Source organism: Sus scrofa, chromosome 15 (genome assembly GCF_000003025.6).
Source record: "Sus scrofa isolate TJ Tabasco breed Duroc chromosome 15, Sscrofa11.1, whole genome shotgun sequence".
NCBI lineage: Eukaryota > Metazoa > Chordata > Mammalia > Artiodactyla > Suidae > Sus > Sus scrofa.
The window spans coordinates 48,109,977-48,129,823 of NC_010457.5; the positions used below are offsets into that span (position 1 = coordinate 48,109,977).

Here is a 19,847-nt window from a genome sequence, read left to right on the forward strand (position 1 = left end):
ACAAATCAGGGCTCCCCACCCCCTGCCAGAGTTGGTTAGTAATCATCTAGCGGAACACTGCTAGCTGGGTATGGGCATGGGACTGGCTCTAACAGTCATGGAACCCAACAGCCAAGTACTCCCAGTGATGAGAACAAGGAAACAACTTTGAGGAGTTCCCATTGTGGGTCAGCAGGTTAAGAACCCAATATAGTATCTGTGATGATGCAGGTTTGATCCCTGCCCTGCTCAGTGTGTTAAGAATCCTACATGGCTGTGGCTGTGGCGTAGTCAGGCAGCTGCAGCTCTGATTTGACCCCTAGCCTGGGAACTTCCATAGGGCTGCAGGTGCAGCCCTAAAAAGAAAAAAAAGAAGAAAAAAAAAAAAAACCTTGACCTTTCTGAGTTACTATCATGAGAATGGGAGGAGAAGTGCATCATTTCTCTCCTCAGGTACCTATTTATGGAGCAAAAACAAGCCAAGTCTAACTAAGCCCAAAAGTTGGCCCTTAAGTGGGGCCCCCTGACCTAAACCAGCCCCACTCTGCTCACAGAGAGAGCCAGGAGTTGTTGAACAGCCCAGCAGCACCTCTGAATCATCCAGCTGAGACAGAACTGAGCAAGTGAACTAGCTAATACCTTTCTCACATTCAGCGTCTGAAATGTGAACTAATAAAAATAAACACCCATCATTTTAAAAACGGGAAATTTTATTGTGAATCACCTTGCTTGGCCAACGGCGAGACCTGCAGGATGCAGCACCATCAGTTTGTCATTGTCAAGGAACTGGAATCCCCGCAGAACACAGCAAGGCTTGTCCTCCGGTGGAGAGGAGGTCTAGGAAGCCCTTTAAAGTGCATTTCCTCGCTGCAAACCGCTGATGACATTCCTCGCTCAGAGGATCCCAGACAGAGAGGTTTGAGTTTGACTTGGTTCCATCCTAACTCCCATTTAACTGCTTTCAATTTCACAGCGAGTCAAGAAATCGACTCTTATCACCCACAGCTGAAATACCTCTTCCCTCCTAAGCACTCCCCAAGGCAAGAAGGCTGTTGGTCAGCTGCATGGCCATCTATCTATGATGTTAAGTTTTTTTCAGTACTGACAAACCTGAAGACACCCAACATAAATATCTGAACATAATACTTGTGCCTGGGTAGCGTGGGGATTATATCAGACTCTAACAAGCCCTGTGACTAACAAATAGCCTTGTTTGGGAGAGACAGACCAGGAAAACACACACCCAGCACAAATGGTTAAGTCTTAAACCCTTAATTACATTTCCTAGCAAAAAGGAGGCTAATGGAAGCCATATGTGCTAGAGTAATGGCAGCCTCCCAGACTCCTGCAGCCTCTGCAGGCCCGGGAGGGGCTGTCTCAGAACAGCCAAGCAGCAGCCAAATCTTTCTGATTGCCAGTCTAACTCCCCATTTTCTTCTCCAAGAAGGCTTTTCTTCTTTACATCCAGGAAGACCTTACTGGGCAGTTACAGCCATTCTGCCTCGCAAGGTGCTTTGTTTCCAGGGCACCGTTCCTACTGATGGGTCACTGAAAGAGTTGGTCAGGCACGCTCCCCATCGCAGGCTTTCAGAGTTTCCAAATTCTTACCCAGCTCACCAAGCTATAGGAGGCAAGAGGTATCTAAGGCACCAGGCTGATTCCACATGCACAAAACGTCCTCCCTTAAAGGACATGTGCACAAAGATGAGGCTATTCAAAACCATCATGGTGGGTGGGCTTTACACAAGGTCTAGTGGGATGACCTGATGCTACAGAGGAAATGGACTTTGCAATTACAATTTTCCAAACAGTCTGAACTTGGTCTTGCCGCTGACATCATCTGAATGGTTACAAGGCCTCAGAAGACTGCTCCCAAGGACTAAGTGGCTGATCTATCTCCAACCAGACCCAGAGAGTCTTAGCCGGGCTGTCCTTTATGGATGCCGCTGCTGAGGGCGGGAAGTCAGAAGGAGTGAGCTTCGTCCTCCATGGATTCTTGGGCTCCTTTTCAGCTAGGCTTGCCGTTCTCACTTGTCTTTTGTGATTCGGCCTGGAGAGTCGAGGTACAAAACATAAGGACTTTAGGGACTGGCTGCAATGACAAAGGCACCATGCAAACAAGGCCCCTGGATTAAATATCTGGGTGTTCCCTAGTCCTGTCCTCTGGTCCTCAGAGGCCAGCACAGCCACCTCCCAGCTCTCCCATGACCCCCTAACTATTTGCTGCTCTCATCCCAAATGGGAAAACTGGATAGATAAGTAATTTCTTATTTACATGCACCTCTCCTAAGATTTAAATTGCTTTCCTGCTAGTATTTCCTGACATCTGAAGCCTGTGTGAAATACACAACATATGGGAACTATTTCCATCTGGCGCAAAAGAAAATAAGAATCTGCCTATACTGTAATTAGCTTCTAGATTTAACATGTTTAAGTCGATCCACAGTTAAGTTTGTTGATAATTTTTTTTTCACTTGTGGATAATTGAGTTTTTTTTTTTTTTTTTTTAATGTAGTTGTTAGAAGATGACTGAAATTCAGCCTACAGCTTCCTGTTTGGATGACAGGAAGAGCTGGTATAGTGTTTTGCAACAGTTATAATTCTAGATTCTCACTGTCCTCGAAAATAACTTGAGGGAAAAGGTTTTCTTATTTTTAAGAACCTACAGCTTCTTGAGCAGAAGTGATGGGTCCTTCAGGTAATGAAATAGGGTTTGCCGGTGTGACTGGCAGTTGTGCCAATTCTTTATCCTTAAACACCGGAGCTGAGAGTTGGGTTACTGACTTAAAACAAAATGTGTACTCTAACTACAGTCACACTGCCATAACTACCAGGAACTTGAAACAACTACTTCTTCTCCAGCACAAAATCTGGAACCTAAATACTTAGTCAGATTTGGAACTTTCCTAGAAACAGACCAAGCAGTGCAATAAAAATTCCGTATGAAAGAACACCACTGCATTGAAATTCAGTTTCTTTAAGGGGGTTAAAATAGAGAAATTAACTATTTGTTATTTCCACTTAATCAAATTAAAAGTAGTTGTCTGTATCTAGCAATCCCACTCCTGGGCATCTATCCAGAGAAAACTATGACTCAAAAAGATAGGGGTACTCCAATGTTCATTGCAACACTATATACAATAGCCAAGACATGAAAACAACCAAAATGTCCATTGTCAGAGGAGTGGATAAAGAAGATGTGGTACATATACACAATGGAATATTACTCAGCCATTAAAAGGAAAGAAATAATGGCATTTGCAGCAACATGGATGAACCTAGAAATTATCATGCTAGTGAGGTTAGTCAGACACCAACGTCATATGCTATCACTTACATGTGGAATCTAAAAAAAGGACACAATGAATTTCTTTGCAGAACAGATACTGACTCACAGACTTTGAAGAACTTATGGTTTCCAAAGGAGACAGGTTGGGGGTGGGGGGATAGGCTGGGGGTTGGGATGGAAATGCTATAAAATTGGGTTGTGATGATCGTTGTACAACTATAAATGTAATAAAAATTCATTGAGTTAAAAAAAGTAGTTGTCTAACCTTAGTTCCCTTCAGCTGAGGTGCTAAGCCTGCCGTGTTCTCTTTAGATTCAGTGGAAGTGGGTGATCCCATGGGAATATCCAGCTTGGGGGCCTAGGGCGAGAAATAATTTATATAAGCAAAGCCTTCTGTTCTTCCTGAAACTTGGAAGCACTTTGATAGTAGTCGGTGCTTTCTACCACAATCTGCCTTCCACGAAATCCCTGACTTCCTTTAGGAGTAACATTAGGTACATGTCCCTGAAACAGCAACTTAGTTATCTTTTGAGTTTCCAGCATCCTACATACAAAAGGTGCACTCTAATTAGATTCTAATATTTAAAATCCTAAGTTACTCACAAGCTATGGTTTGCCACTTCTGGTCCTATTCCCATGCCAAAAAAAAAACACAAAAGTGGCCATTTCGCCCTAAAAAATAAAATAAAAATTAAAAAAAATGTTTTAAAAAGTGGCCATTTCTCATTTACTCATCAGTTTCTAATAGCATTGCTATAACTTAGTCAAAAGTGATACCTTTATCATTTTTGGTGTCTAATAAATGACAAATGTGTCTGATTTATTAAAATGATAGGTGCTTAATAGGCGCTCCTGCAACATCAGGAAAATGGAAGAAGGGAGGGTATTTTAGAAGAGCTAGCAATTGCTATAATTAGATTTGAAATATAAATACATCACTGCTCTTCTTAAATAAGTCATTTCTTCATGTACAGTAGACGGCAAAGGGCTTCATATATCAAAAACTATAGTACATTCAATTTGATATTTCTAAATTCTCTACAGAACCTAGCGTGCCACTCATTCTCATTTTGTATATATGGAGAATAGAAGTTTAAAAACATGGATTTAGGAGTTTCTGTCGTGGTGCAGTGAAAACGAATCCGACTAGGAACCATGAGGTTTCGGGTTTGATCCCTGGCCTCGCTCAGTGGGTTGAGGGTCCGGCGTTACTGTGAGCTGTGGCATAGGTCGAAGATGCGGCTTGGATCCTGTGTTGCTGTGGCTGTGGTGTAGGCCAGGAGCTACAGCTCCGATTGGACCCCTAGCCTGGGAACCTCCATATGCCTCAGGTATAGCCCTAAAACAGCAAAAAATTAAAAAATAAACAACAGGAGTTCCCATTATGATGAAATGGGATCAGCAGCGTCTCTGGAGCAACGAGACATAGGTTCAATCCCTGGCCCAGCACAGTGGGTGAAGGATCTGGTGTTGCCGAAACTCTGGCTCAGATCTGATCCTTGGCCTGGGAACTCCATGTACTATGGGGTGGAAGAAAAAACAAACAAAAATAATAAATAAATAAAAATAAACAATAACAAAAATGCCTAGGAGCTTATCCTTTTGTTCTTAATTCCTCAGTCTCTTAGTCATTCCAGAAAGCAGCATCTGGATCAAGAGTTTATGCCCTTCTTGAATAATTCTGAAGCTCAAATTTAGCTCTGAGACATTTTTCTACTCCTAGATTTCCCTACTACTGGGAGCAGTCTAAGAATGACAAATAGCTGGCTTGTCCTACAAATAGAGGAAGAACTTGAAGCCTGTTAGAATATGGTCTACACTCCAGAATTGCTCCTAGTCTCCCTAGAAACCTTCTGGACAAAGCCAAAATCCAGGTTTTTGTCCCTGGAAATATAGAGAGGGAAAGCAGAATAGTGTTTCTTGAAGTATATTTTCCGTGCTGGACTTCATGTCATCTTTGTTGGCTTACCCAAGGAGTTGACAGCATAACTGAGATTCCAAATCACTGGTTCTACTCCAGCATACTTAGTTTAATCTACACAGCCACGTGGGCAGCATCTCCTAATACTGGGCCTTCCTTTCTCACCCACGCAGGTTCTGAGTCAGACAAGAAACCATAAAGGAGGGAAATGAGAGGCTCTTTCTGATGGGTCCAGAGCAAGATGCTCTAGTGATTGGCCAATCCTGGGTTTCAGTAAATCACCAGGAGAAAAATAGGAATCTGGGCAAATGACACAGACATGAAAGAATAGGAACCGTTTGGTCTCAAAGGAAAAAGAGTAGTGATAAAAAAAAAAATCTACTAATAAAGACTAGATCTTTAAGGAGAAAGAATAAGCTAGACACCTATTAGTAAGACTCCTAAATCAAGCTGGGAATAAAGACAGTAATAGCCCTGTAGCTAGAGGTGGTTTGAGAGATTTTTTTCTTTATTTCTTTCTTTTTTTTTTTTCCCAAGAAATTTTTAAAAGAATTGAAAGCCACTTGGGCCAAATTCCAAAAGATATACCTAACCTGACTTCAAGAGGAAATAGCTATGTATGGAGAGGCCCCAGTGACAGGGACCAGTTTCCCCATGAGGCTGGACTCACCTCCCCACTGAGCGGTATCTCAATCAGCTTTGGCTTCACATCTATCAGGTAGAAGGTTCGGGACAGGAGCAAAAGAGAAGGAGGGACATTCTCCTTCAGGTGGAGGTCCTGCCACTGGAGAAGGGGAAGGGGGTGAAACATGACAATCACAGACCATTAGAGCTGGATGTCACACACAGTCAGACAGACATGCAAGCACACACACACACACACACACACACACACACACACACACACACACTCATCTAATCTTCCCATGCTTTACAGCCCCCACCACCACCACCACCCCCGGCTCACACTGAGTACTAAGAAGGGCAGGACAAGGACAGGAACACTCCTGTTTTAGCTTCTGCACCAGCACCTCTGACCTATAGCCCCCTCACTCCTGGAGTCAGAGAGGAAATATTCCATTAAACCAAAGGTGGAATCAAAGCAGCTAAGTATCTTCTCTTAGATACAAAGTAGACAATGTTAAAGGATACATGGGCCCCATTCCCAACAAAGAAATGAACATTAAAATGAAAATCAGATGGAATTTTTCAAGTATCAAATCAGCTAAAAAAAAAATTTTTTTTTGTCTTTTTGTCTTTTCTAGGGCCACACCTGCAACATATGGAGGTTCCCAGGCTAGGGTCTAATCAGAGCTGTAGCTGCCAGCCTACACCAGAGCCACTGCAACACCAGATCTGAGCCGTGTCTGCAACCTACACCACAGCTCATGGCAATGCCAGATCCTTAACCCACCAAGCAAGGCCAGGGATCGAACCTGCAACCTCATGGTTCCTAGTCGGATTTGTTAACTACTGAGCCACGATGGGGACTCCCAAACTTTAAAAAAAGATTTTTTTTGTCTTTTTTCCTTTTTTAGGGCCCCTCCCTGTGGCATATGGAGGTTCCCAGGCAAGGAGGTCTGATTAGAGCTACAGCTGCCAGCCTACACCACAGCCACAGCAACACCAGATCCAAGCTGCATCTGCGACCTACACCACAGCTCACAGCAATGCTGGATCCTTAACCCACTGAATAAGGCCAGGGATCAAACCCAAAACCTCATGGTTCCTAGTAAGATTCGTTTCCACTGCGCCACGACAGAACTCCTAAAATGTATTTTTTAGATTAATAAATGTATAAGAGGCAAAATTCAAAAGGTAAATAAAATGTAATCAATAAAAATAAGCCTACCTTGGAGTTCCCTGGTGGCTCAGCAGCTTTAGGATCTGGCGTTGTCACTGATGTGGCTCGGGTTACCACTGTGATGCAAGTTTGATATCCAGCCCCAGAACTTCCTCATGCTGTGGGTGTGGCCAAAACTTAAAAAAAAAATTCTACCTATCTCTCTTCCTAAAAGCTACGGCTCCTTATACAATCTTCCAGAGATATTCTATGCATATACAAAAAACACATTTAGGGAGTTGCCATTGTGGCTCAGCAGAAATGAATCTGACTAGTATCCATGAGGACGAAGGTTCGATCCCTGGCCTTGTTTTGTGGGTTAAGGATCTGGCATTGCCATGAGCTGTGGTGTAGTTCGAAGGCATCGCTTGGATCTGGCATCGCTATAGTTGTGGTGTAGGCCAGTGGCTATAGCTCCGATTTGACCCCTAGCCTGGGAACTTCCATATGCTGCAGGTATGGCCCTAAAAAGACAAAAAAAAAAAAAAATACACATTTATATGTTTATCTTTACACCCAGGGTGACATATGCACACCGTTTCCTCCTTGAAGTCCTCTGACTGAAATACCTTGGAAATTGATTCACACCAGTAGATGTAGAGCTGTCTTCTTAAACATCTGAAAAGGATTCCATTGTGCCATAATTTATTTGACTTTTCTACTAATGAATTTGAGGCTGTTTTCAACCTTTTGCTATCATACATGGTGCTGCAATGTACAAGCTTATAGATACACATTCTGGACATGTGTGATAGAACCTATGTCCCTAAGTATGAAATTTCTAAGTCAAAGCCAATGCATTTTTAAATTCTGAAAGCTACTTTTCCCAGCAATGCATGGGTGCCCCTCTTCTCACACCCTCAACCAACACAATGTGTCACTAAGCTCTGACCTTTCCCAATGGGACAAGTAAATGTGGGATTGTGGAGCTTCTTTTTAACATAATTTTTTTTTTTTTTTGGTCTTTTTAGGGCCACACCCGCATCATATGGAAGTTCCCAGGCGAGGTCAAATTGGAGCTGTGGCCACTGGCGTACACCACAACCACAGCAACACGGGATCTGAGCTATGTCTGTGATCTATGCTACAGCTCGCAGCAATGCCAGATCCTTAACCCACTGAGCAAGGCCAAGGATCAAACCTGCGTCCTCATGGATACTAGTTGGGTTCATTAACTGCTGAGCCACGATGGGAACTCTCCACCTTTTTTTTTTTTTTTCTTAATTTTTATTTTATGGCCGCACCCATGGCATATGGAAGTTCCCCAGGCCAGTGACTGAATCCGAGCTGCAGCTGCAGCAACACTGGATACCTTAACCCACTGCATGGTGCTGGGGATCAAAACTTCACCTCCATAGCAACCTGAGCCACTGCAGTCAGATTCTTAACCCACTGCACCACAGGAGAACTCCTGGAATCACATAGCGTTCATTTATATTTTTATGAAGTTAAGGTGACTCCTGGAATCACATAGTTTCAATTTATCTTTTCATGAAAGCCACATTTAGCTTTTCCTTTCTATGAGATGGCTGCCATATCCTCACACAAGACTTTTTGACTAATTATACATAGTGCTGAATATCATATGGCTGAAGTAGTATTCTCACTCTCTTGAAATGGGATTGTAAAATGATACATCCTTTCAAGAAAGCAATTTGATGGTATGAAGTCACTTACTACTCTGTGCTAGTGAAGTAAATGATTTTTAAGTAGCTCTTTATAATACATTCATCTTCCAACCAGAGCAAGTCAAATATAGCAGCAGAAACAGCTACCTGACACGGTTTCAAAGTCACAACAATGGCTCCTATCCCCAAAATTTGTGTTATATTCCAGAGCACTATTTACAGTCACAGGAATAAGGCTTTTGTTTTTTGCTTTTTGGCTACACCTTCAGCATACGGAAGTTCTCAGCTTAGAACTGAGAGCTGCAGCTGCCGGCCTACGTCACAGCCACAGCAACACAGGATCTGAGCCGAATCTGCAGCCTACAACCCAGCTCATGGCAGTACTGGATCCTTAACCCACAGAGGGAGGCCAAGGATACAACCCCTGTCTTTATGGATACTAGTCGGCTTCTTAAGCTGCTGAACCACAACAGGAACTCCTATAGTTGGATTCTTAACCTATGGGGCCACAGTGGGAACTCTGGGAATAAGGATTTTAACAGAGTTATTCCTTTGTTTTAAGGCATCAACACTTTTACTTAAAATTCATTATTTTAGGGAAAATGTGCTGTCTGAGGGAAAATCTGTTACAAAATGAGCACTTTACACTGGTTTGGGACGTGAGTTGGGAAAGTAGCCCCAGGTGAGTCACTGGCAAGGTTTTAGACCTCCGGGGATATTCACAAAGGTCACAGGCCATGTATCAGAGCTTTGGCCCAGGCCCTTACAAAACCCAGAGGAGGCACAATTTGAAGGTGGTTCCATGATTTCCGGTCCATTGTGTACCTACACTTTTTCTCCCAGTTATTCCATTAAATGCAAATCTACGTGCTGCCATGAAGGAATTTTTCAGATCTAATTAAAGTCCCAAATCAGCTGATCCTAAAATAGGAAGATCACCCAGGTAGGTCCTGCCTAATCACGTGAGACCTTTAAATTTAGAGCTAGCAGTCACGTGAGACGTTCACTGCGGGCTTTGCAGATGGAGGGGCCTCCGGGGCTGAGAGTGGCCCAGGGCTGGGAGCCAGTGAGGAAACAGGGTCCTCACTCCCACAGCTGCAAGGAACTCAATCCAGCCAATAAACCGAAGGAGCCTGGAGGTGGACTCTTCCCACTGCGGCCTCCAGAAAGGAAAACAGCCAGCACTTCTGACCTGCGGAAATGGTAAGCCCATCAGTGGGTGTGGTTTTGAGCCCTTCGATTTGTGCTGGTTTGTTAGCAGCCATAGGAAACGAACAGAGTATAGTGTCTCCGTGATAAAGAAACCCAGTTCTTCAGCCTCTCAATTGCTTGACTAAATAGGGCAGACTAGGTTCACTGGCAGAGCAGAAATCATACAGGCGGGTTTGCAAATGGGAGCAGGGAGAGTTCCTGCGAGGAGGCCCCTGCAGCCACTTGCCTCTGTGAGCTGCTGCCTCAGTTGTTCCTCAGTAAGACCCAGTGACCGCATCCCCCGGGCCCTGCAGGCGGCTTGCAGCTCTGACACGCTCAGCACACTCACCCCTTCCTTGGCTATGACCTGAAAGAAATGTAAGGGAAGGTATTGGACCTCTTTGGTTCCAGTTTTACCTATTCCCTAAATTCCAATAAGTCAAGAGGAAACACAAAGGCCCAGCCCTTGATAAAATAAGGTGACCTTAGGAGGCTCAGAGGTGGCCATGAAGGGAATCCTGCCAACAGGTGTTAACAATATCAGAGATGTTTCCAGAACTCAACAGTCTGTCCCCAAAGAAATTATTTCCCCTCTCGATCTGTATTTCGCCTGGTTGCAACAGCTCTACCCCCACCTCTTCCCTTGCATGGCAGCTTTAAGAAAAACATTCTATTTGACAAGCTTTCAGTGTACCATTTGTTGTAAGTCCCAGGAGTGTTCCTTCCCGCCTCCCCCCACCCCCACCACCATCCTAAGACCAGCCTTAACTCTCTGTTCTGCAAAACTCCCTCAATAAATAACACAGTTTCTGCTTGGGTATGACCCCGAACTATGGTACTTCTGGGACCAGTATTGTTTATTCCAAAGTTCTGAAAGCAACCATGGAAATCCAAGTGGGACCGATGGGATCCCGCCTTCTCAGTTCTGGGAATCGAGCTCCCTCGGGCAGAATGCTTTTAAAGCAGCTGATTCAGATTCAAGCAGCATTCTTTCCACTTTTTAAAGAACTGTAATTAGTAGTTAGAGTCCAAAAGGTGCCCTTCTTCCAGAAGACGTGGAGGCTCTGCCTTCCCTCTTTATTCTTTGCCACCCCTGGTTACCAGGCCGCTCGCCCAGCCCTGCGGGAGGGAAGCAGAAGGGGGGTCGGGGGCAGGGAGAGCACTGTCCTTGGCAGCGGAATCTACTGTTCTCAGGGATCTACTGGGCCACAGCTCCTTCCCGGCGGGTCCTAATTGCTTTGAATGAGTCCCAGCTAAAACCATCCACATTACTAACTGCTGACCATGGCCTTTGCAAGCTGTCTGTCCAAGTACGACAGACAACTCCTAAAATGAGTAATGAAGGTTTGGGTTGTCGGTGATGTTTAAATCACTCATTTTGCCAGAACCAGTCCTAAAAGAAGACACTGCACTTCATCATAAAGCCACCCTTGGATGGTCCCCAAGGCCTTGCTAATTTCCTACAGCCATAGCGAAGCACTTACTTCATCATCCGCTTTTATGGACTTCAGCCTCATCAGGAGTTGAAAGCGGAGTAGATTGTTGGTTCCAAAGGACTGCAGTTCCAGCAGTTTGCAAAGGGCAACCAGCTGTGGTCGATCCAGGTGCTCCAGGGTCAGCTGATCCTCAAAGAGTTTGGAAAAGCGAACTATCTCCTTTGTGCTGGGCTTGTGGCCTGTCTGGACCTGGGCAGTGGTGCAAAGAGCCTACTTAAAACATGCTTCCTACTTAATTGAATCTTCCCTGTAGACCAAGACAGGCCAAAGCATTTACAGATTTTCTTACGTCCGGAAGTGAGCCCTGTAGTATAAAGAGGAGTTAAAAAAAAAAAAATCTGTCTAAAGTCAGGCTCAATCAACTGAAAGATCAGGAGTAGTTCAAAAGTTTGAGTTCCATTCTACTGTTCTTTCCAAGAAGCTACCAACATCTTGAACACATTGATGGTTTTAAGATAGGTTTTTCTGCAAACTCCCATAAATATTTGCAGTATATATGTAATATATATGCACTTAGAATTAATATACATAACTACATAATTATATATTACATAGTTAATATATCATTAAATCATGTAATTATGATTATATATAATTGTTATAATCAACATATTAATCACATAGCTGTATTAATCACAATTGTATTATATGATAATTATATTTTATAATACCATACCACATAGTATAATGTATAATACTATATATTGATTATAGTATAACATGATTATTTCAAAATATTTCTATAACTTAGATGTTTGCAAATTCAGAGATTATGAAAAACTTGGAAGTCCTGTGAGGACATGAAGTTGTTTGGTTTATATAAAAGACTGACACCTGTTCAGGGGTTCCCATCATGGTGCAGCGGAAACGAATCTGACTGGGAACCATGAGGTTGTGTGTTCATCCCCAGCCTCACTCAGTGGGTTAAGGATCTGGTGTTACCATGAGCTGTGGTGTAGGTTGCAGACTCGGCTTGGATCTGATGTTGCTGTGGCTGTGGTGTAGGTGGGCAGCTGTAGCTCGGATTTGACCCCTAGCCTGGGAATCTACATATACCATGGGTGCGGTCCTAAAAGGCAAAAAAAAAAAAAAAAAGACTGACACCTGTTTGATGTAGGAGGAGAACTGGGTAGAGGCATCCCCCAGCTGGGCTCGGTTCCTCCTTGCCATCTCTGTAATTGTTTCCTGGAGGAATTTTGCTAGTTCCAACTTTGCAGCCATTTTCTTTTTCTGTTTTTCTTCCTTAATAATAGAAGAGGGAAAAGTTCAAGTCAATCCATTGTGATTACAACTTGGTAGATAGAGAGAAAAATAACTGGCTTTCTTGTGGTCATCCCTAGTTCATGGATTAATATTCTTTTCTGACCTAACTGAATGGGTCTTGTGAGAACCAGAGCAAATTTAAAAAGTAGCCTTCAGAATTCCTGTTGTGGTAGGATTAGTAGTATCTCTGTCTACAGCACCAGGATACAGGTTGGATTCCTGGCCCAGGGGAGGAGGTTAAAGATCTGGTGTTGCCACAGCTGCAGTGTAGGTTGCAACTATGGCTTGGACTGGTCCCTGGCCAGGGAACTTCATATGCTAAGGGGTGGCCAAAAAAGAAAAAAAAGTAGCTTTGATTTGCAACTTGTCTCCTTAATTTCACCTTTTATTTTTCATTATTACAATGATAATAAATAATTTGAGAGGTCCAAAATGTCCTCTCAGTGGGAGCCTCTGTCATCATACAGAATAAGATACGTACTATCTTTTAACCTGTAGCAAATCATTTAGGTTGCTGGCACGCCAACCCCTGGTCTGAGTGGTCCCAGATTTTGCTTGAGCCACAAAGGAAAAGCAAATTAACTCTAAGCTAAAGTAGCTTACAATTTAAGAAGAAATGGAAAATTATTAATAAGACAGTGAGTTAAGTTCTATAACAGGTGTGAACAAAGCACTACATAAAAGAGAACTAAATATACACTCTTAAGACACTATGCTGGAGTTCCCATTGTGGCTCAGTGGTTAACGAATCGGACTGGGAAACATGAGGTTGCGGGTTCAACCCCTGGCCTTGCTCAGTGGGTTAAGGATCCAGTGTTGCCGTGAGCTGTGGTGTAGGTTGCAGATGAGGCTCGGATCCCAAGTTGCTGTGGTTCTGGTGTAGGCTGGCGGCTACAGCTCCAATTCGACCCCTAGCCCAGGAACCTCCATATGTTGCAGAGGCAGCCCAAGAAATGGCAAAAGAAGACAAAAAAAAAAAAATAAATAAAAGACACTATGCCTACCAGTATTTCTAAATTCCCATTCATTAGCAGAGATACAGTGTGGTAGTATTTTCAAAATAACCACAATCAGAGTGGATAGAGAGGAACAGAAATACATATATGTATGTATATATATATATTTTTTCCTCAAATTGCCCAAGAGATTCTAATGATCAGTCAAAGCAATCATTGATATATATATATATATATATATAAATTTTAGAAAGATCTTAGAAGAATCAACCCCTAAATTGCACAATGTTAATGCCATCATTAAAACCTATTTAGGAAGAAACAAACAAAACAAAACCCATTTAGGGAGTTCCCATTGTAGCGTAGCCATAATGAACCCTACTAGTATCCATGAGGATACAGGTTTGATCCCTGGCCTTGCTCAGTGGGTTAAGGATCCAGTGTTGCTGTGAGCTGTGGTGAACGTCACAGATATGGCTTGGATCCCGAATTACTGTGCCTGTGGTATAGGATGGCAGCTGCAACTGTGATTCAACCCCTAGCCTGGGAACTTATATTTCCTGTGGGTTTGGCTATAAAAAGACAACCAAAAACAAACAAACAAAAAATCTCAGTACAGCAGCTCAGGTTGCTTCAGACGCACAGGTTCAATCCTTGGCCTTGCTCAGCAGGTTAAAGGATCTGGTGTTGCCACAACTATGCATAGGTCCAATCTGCAGCTCAGATTCAATCTCTGACCTAGACACTTCCATATGCTGTAGGTTTGGCCATAAAAATAAAAATAAAAAATAAAAAAAGCAGGGCACCCTCTTCTCAGGGACTACTCAGGCATACTAAAGGGTCTGTTTGGCTGAATAAATCATGGCTTCTGTTCAACTAGTCACTGAAATAACAGTCGATTTTTATTTTTTAGTGGTTAAAAAATTAAAATTCAGTGGGGAACAACTAGTTTTTCAACAAATGATGCTAGAAATAGTGGATATCCATATGCGCACACATACACACACACAAAAAGCATCTTGACACTGATGTTACACCTGTCACCTAAATTAACTCAAAAGGTAAAACTCAAAAGAATAAAACTCCTGGAAGAAAACATAGAAAATTTAGTGACCCTGGGCTTGGCAATGAATTTTTATTTTATTAATTTATTTATTTTGCCTTTTGAGGGCCGCACCCTCGGCATATGGAGGTTCCCAGGCTAGGGGTCTAGAAGCTGCAGCCGCTGGCCTACACCAGAGCCACAGCAATGCAGGATCTGAGCAACGTATGCGACCTACACCACAGCTCACCGCAATGCCGAAGGTTTAACCCACTGAGCAAGGCCAGGGATCAAACCCACAACCTCATGGTTCCTAGTCAGATTCATTAACCACTGAGCCATGATGAGAACTCTGGCAATGAGTTTTTAGATGAACTCCAGGAGTTCCCGTCGTGGCGCAGTGGTTAACGAATCCGACTAGGAACCATGAGGTTGCGGGTTCAGTCCCTGCCCTTGCTCAGTGGGTTAACGATCCGGCGTTGCCATGAGCTGTGGTGTAGGTTGCAGACGAGGCTCGGATCCCGCGTTGCTGTGGCTCTGGCGTAGGCTGGCGGCTACAGCTCCAATTCGACCCCTAGCCTGGGACCTCCATATGCTGCGGGAGTGGCCCAAGAAATAGCAAAAAAGACCAAAAAAAAAAAAAAATGTTAGATGAACACCAAAAGCATGATTCAAGAAAGAAAAAAAAAATTGATAAATTGTACTCCATTAAAATGAAAAACATTTGCTCCGAAAAGAACACAGTGAAGAATGGGAGAAAATACCTACAAAACACATATCTGATAAAGGATTCATACCCAAAATATGCTAAAAACTCTTAAAGCTCAACAATAAGATAATACCCCAATTAAAAAGTGGGCAAAAGGAAGATCCAGCAGATTAAGAACGTGACTAGTATCCATGAGGATGTGGGTTTGATCCCTGGCCTCACTCAGTGGGTTAAGGATCCGGCATTGTGGTGAGCTATAGCGTAGGTTGCAGATGCGGCTTGGATTTGGCATTGCAGCTGCCAGCCTACAGCACAGCCCCAGCTCTGATGCCACCACCAGCCCAGGAACTTCCAAATGCCACAGATATGGCCCTAAAAAGAAAAAAAGTGGGCAAAAGATTTGAACGGACACCTCCCCAAAGAAGACACACAGACGGCAAATAAGCATGTGAAAAAGATGCTCAACATGGTAGTCATTGGAGAATTTCAAATTAAAATAACAATGAGATACCACTATAAATCAATTAGAACAGCTAATAGTCACAGCCCTGAGAGCACTAAATGCTAAAGAAGATGTAGAGCAATAGGAACTCCCATCATTGTTGGTGGGAATGCAAAATGGTACAGCTACTTTGGAAGATAATTTCGCTATTTCTTACAAAACTAAACAGTCTTACCACTCAATCCAACAGTTGTATCTACCCAAATGAGTTGAAAGCTTATGTCCAAACAAAAACCTGTATACGAAGTTTACAGCAGCTTTATTGATAATTGCCAACAATTGGAAGCAACAAAGGTGTCCTTCAATAGGTGACCAGATAAACAAGCAGGAGTACATCCATACAATGGCATATTATGCTGTCGTAGAAAGAAATGAGCCATCCAAAGACACAGAAGAACCTTAAATGCATCTTCTGAGTGAAAGCAACCAGTCTGAAAAGGCTACACAGTATATGAATCCAACTACATGACATTTTGGACAAAGCAGAACTACAGAGAGGGTAAAAAGATCAGTGATTGCCACAAAGGGGAGGAGGGAAGAGAGACACAAAGGCAGAACACGGGATTTTTAGGGCAGGGAAACTATTCTGTATGATACTGTGATAGTGGATAAATGTGGCAGTATGTATTTTTCAAAACCCATAGAACTACACAACACAAAGAGTGAAGCCTAATGCAAAGTATGAGATTTAATTAATACTAATGTATAGGGAGTTCCTTAGTGGCACAGCAGGTTAAGTATCTGGCATTGTCACTGCTGCAGCTCTGGTCACTGCTGAGGCACGGGTGTGCTCCCTCGCCTGGGACGTGCCATGTGCCCCAGAAGTGGCCAAACGCCATCCCCCCCCAAAAGCCTAATTAGAGATGTTGGTTTTTCAATTGTAGCAAATGTACTGAATGAAGGCAAGATGTTAATAATGGGGGAAACGGTGGGTTGAGGGAGGTATCTGGGGACCCTCTGTACTTTCTGCACAATTTCCCTGTAAACCTAAAAACTGCTCTAAAAGAGAAAGTATTGATTTTTTGTAAAAGTTAACAAATCCTACATACCTTTTTGGATTCACTTTCAAAAGTTGATGGCAACATCTCTGGAAAGAGTTTCAGAAACACTGGTAATAAGAATTCCATGAAGGGGACAATAATAAACACCATGAATGGAACCAGGCGGAAGAAATCAGCACATGTTCTCAACAGCTAAAGGATGAAATGCATAAGCAATAGTGATTATTTCAAGACATAACAACAACAAAAAAACCCACAAAGCAAAAACAAGTCTGCCTTGGTCTTAGAGCATTAAAAACCCAAGACAGATTTTCTGCAGCTGTTTATAAAATGGAAAGGTCAGATTTTCCTCTGCACCATAGCTATGAAGTAATATGTATGGGATATGGTTGAGGAAATCTCTGACAATCAAAACATACTATTGGCATCTCTTAGCTTTCATCTAAGTTAGGGGTCCATTCTGTAACAGCATGGTATCTGTTAAGCTTGGTCTTTCAAATGCATATACTTAATACATTAAAAGCAGTTTCTTCTCTTTCTCTCTTTCTTTTTTTTTTTTTTAATCTTTTTAGGGACACACCCATGGCATATGGAAGTTCCCAGGCTAGGGGCTGAAACAGAGCTACAGTTGCAGGCCTACACCAGAGCCACAGCAACACAGGATCTGAGCTGCGTCTGCGACCTACACCACAGCTCATGGCAACACCAGATCCTTAATTCACTGAGCAAAGCCAGGGATGGAACCCACATCCTCATAGTTACTAGCTGGGTTCATTACCACTGAGCCACAACAGTTACTCTTAACAGCAGTTTCTACTCTTGATGCACAGATCAAATCTGAAGACGCCAAATTCCTTGGCGAAATTAGAAAACACAATTGTTACCATTCAATGGCAAAACTTGGTTCCCAAGAAAGTTCATTTTAACTTTATATTTTCTTTCTCAAGTATGACTCTTGCCTACCCTTCGTCTCTCTCGTCTGGTCAGCACCTGTCCATGCAACAGCCTCCAAACCATTCTGGCAGCAACTTTGGTGTCAATCCACAGCAGATAGAATCCATTGTAATAATATTTAAGTTCATCCATAATGATTTGTCTATAAGATCGCTTTTCTTCCTTAACCTTCGAGCCAGTTTCTTTTGTTGACTGGGGGCTTGGCACCTGTGGCTTTTTTGTGGTTTTCTCCAGCTGAGGTTTCCCAGGGACCTCTTGCAGCCAACAAGTAGACGTATGCAGCTTTTGTATTGTTCTAGTTCGTAAGTGAAGGACTTTATTGCCTGACTGACTAGGATAGGAGTACTTCTTGCTTCCACAGTTCTTCACATATGTTTTATTTAAATGGGAATCTGGCAAGTGAAGAAATGCAAGTGATGGGGAGTAAGAAGAGCTGGTAGGATGGACAAAATGGCTAGGGAATCTGGAATAAAGAGCAACATCCTCTGAGTTGAGCATAGTTGATAACATTAAAAATTAAAGAAACAGATATTTGGTGAAAATAATACAACCTTTCTTAAGCCTGTATTTTTAAAGCAGATCATGTTCATGAATGAATGAAAGATAATGTTTGTTTGTTTAGGGCCACACCTGCAGCATCTGGAAGTTCCCAGGCTAGGGGTCGAATCAGAGCTGCAGCTGCTGGCCGACACCAAAGCCACAGCAATGCAGGATCCAAGCCATGTCTGCAATCCACACCACAGCTCATGGCAACTTCAGATCCTCGACCCACTGAGCGAGGCCAGGGATAAAACCCACACTCTCATGGATGCTAGTCGGGTTCATTTCCACCGTGCCACAATAAGAACTCCAAAAGAGGAAGTTCCTGTTGTGAAGCAGTGGAAATGAATCCCACTAATATCCATGAGGATGTGGGTTCCATCCCTGGACTTGTTTAGTGGGTTAAGGATCTGGCATTGCCATGAGCTGTGGTGTAGGCTCTAGGTTGCAGACATGGCTCGCATCTGGCATTGCTGTGGCTGTGATGTAGGCCAGCAGCCACAGCTCCAATTCAAGCCCTAGCCTGGGAACTTCCATATACCTCAGGTGCAGCCCAAAAAGCAAAAAACAAAGAAACAAAAAACCTCCAAAAGATAACTTTTTAGCCCAGTTGAAGAACAGTATGCTTTACGGGTGAATTATATACTCATGAGAAATATTAATAAGTTAATTTAAAAGAATAATTTCTGTACTACAAGTTAGAAACTCTGCAACTATTAATTTAAAAAGCAACCATTTTCCCACATGGGGCTATGTTTGAAAGTTTTGGCTCTGTTATTATAAACCACTTGTGTCTCCAGCTTCTCTATAGATGATAGGAATATTGACTGAAGGAAACACTTCATGGTCCCTGTGGGGATTAACCAATCACATAATACTGCTTTGTCTATGCGTTGCCCAGGGTCTCCCTCAAATGAGAGGGACTCACAGCTGAAGTACCCCTCACCTCAAATTCCTAAAGAAAGTTAGGAATAAGAATTAGAACTGGGGAGTTCCCATTGTGGCTGAGCAGCTTAAGAACCCAACTAGTATCCATGAGGATGCATGTTTGATCCCTGGCCTTGCTCATTGGGTTAAGGATCCGGTGTTGCCACAAACTGCAGCACAGGTCGCAGATGCAGCTCAGATCCAGTGTTGCTGTGGTTGTGGTGCAGGCCAGCAGCTGCAGCTCTGATTCCACCCCCCAGCCCGGGAACTTCCATATGCCACAGGTACAGCCATAATTAAAAAAAAAAAAAAAAAAAAAATTAGAATTGGGCACCCCAGCCAGGGATCTCTACATTCTAGTTTGCAACAATTCACAATGTTCAGCTAAACTGATACCTCAAATTGTTTGAAAATAAAAATACCCATCTAGGCAAAGAAAGTTTCTGGCAAAGAGATGGCTTTTTCCATCCTTTCAGACTGTTTTTGAAGCATGCCAAGAAAAAAAACACTTTTTGAATGACCAAAAGTGAAAATGTACAATGTATTTGGAACATAGTAAGTTCTCAGTGGATAGTCTTTGGAATAAATAAGTGATAATAGACTTTA

The 19,847-nt window shown here is 42.9% G+C and overlaps 2 protein-coding genes across 6 annotated transcripts in view; one reads left to right on the top strand and one right to left on the bottom strand.

Moving 5' to 3' along the window:
• Nucleotides 669-19,847, bottom strand: part of LETM2 (leucine zipper and EF-hand containing transmembrane protein 2) — a 21,785-nt gene continuing 2,606 nt past the window's right edge. For 2 of the 5 annotated variants that reach the window (XM_005671770.3, XM_013984072.2), the window contains exons 3-10: nucleotides 17,784-18,237; nucleotides 16,869-17,012; nucleotides 12,452-12,589; nucleotides 11,336-11,536; nucleotides 10,099-10,218; nucleotides 5,860-5,973; nucleotides 3,534-3,626; nucleotides 669-2,029 (exon numbers count right to left, since the gene is read on the bottom strand). In XM_005671770.3, coding sequence (XP_005671827.1) covers nucleotides 1,988-2,029; nucleotides 3,534-3,626; nucleotides 5,860-5,973; nucleotides 10,099-10,218; nucleotides 11,336-11,536; nucleotides 12,452-12,589; nucleotides 16,869-17,012; nucleotides 17,784-18,237 — 1,306 coding nt within the window. In that variant the 3' untranslated portion in view covers nucleotides 669-1,987. The other 3 variants (XM_013984075.2, XM_021075917.1, XM_021075918.1) reach the window with 3 other exon arrangements.
• The window catches only part of NSD3 (nuclear receptor binding SET domain protein 3), a 126,542-nt gene continuing 115,850 nt past the window's right edge, over nucleotides 9,156-19,847 (top strand). Inside the window, exon 1 of the mRNA XM_021075908.1 lies at nucleotides 9,156-9,863. The gene's annotated coding sequence lies outside the window, so the exon portion shown is untranslated. The remainder of the gene's footprint in view (nucleotides 9,864-19,847) is intronic.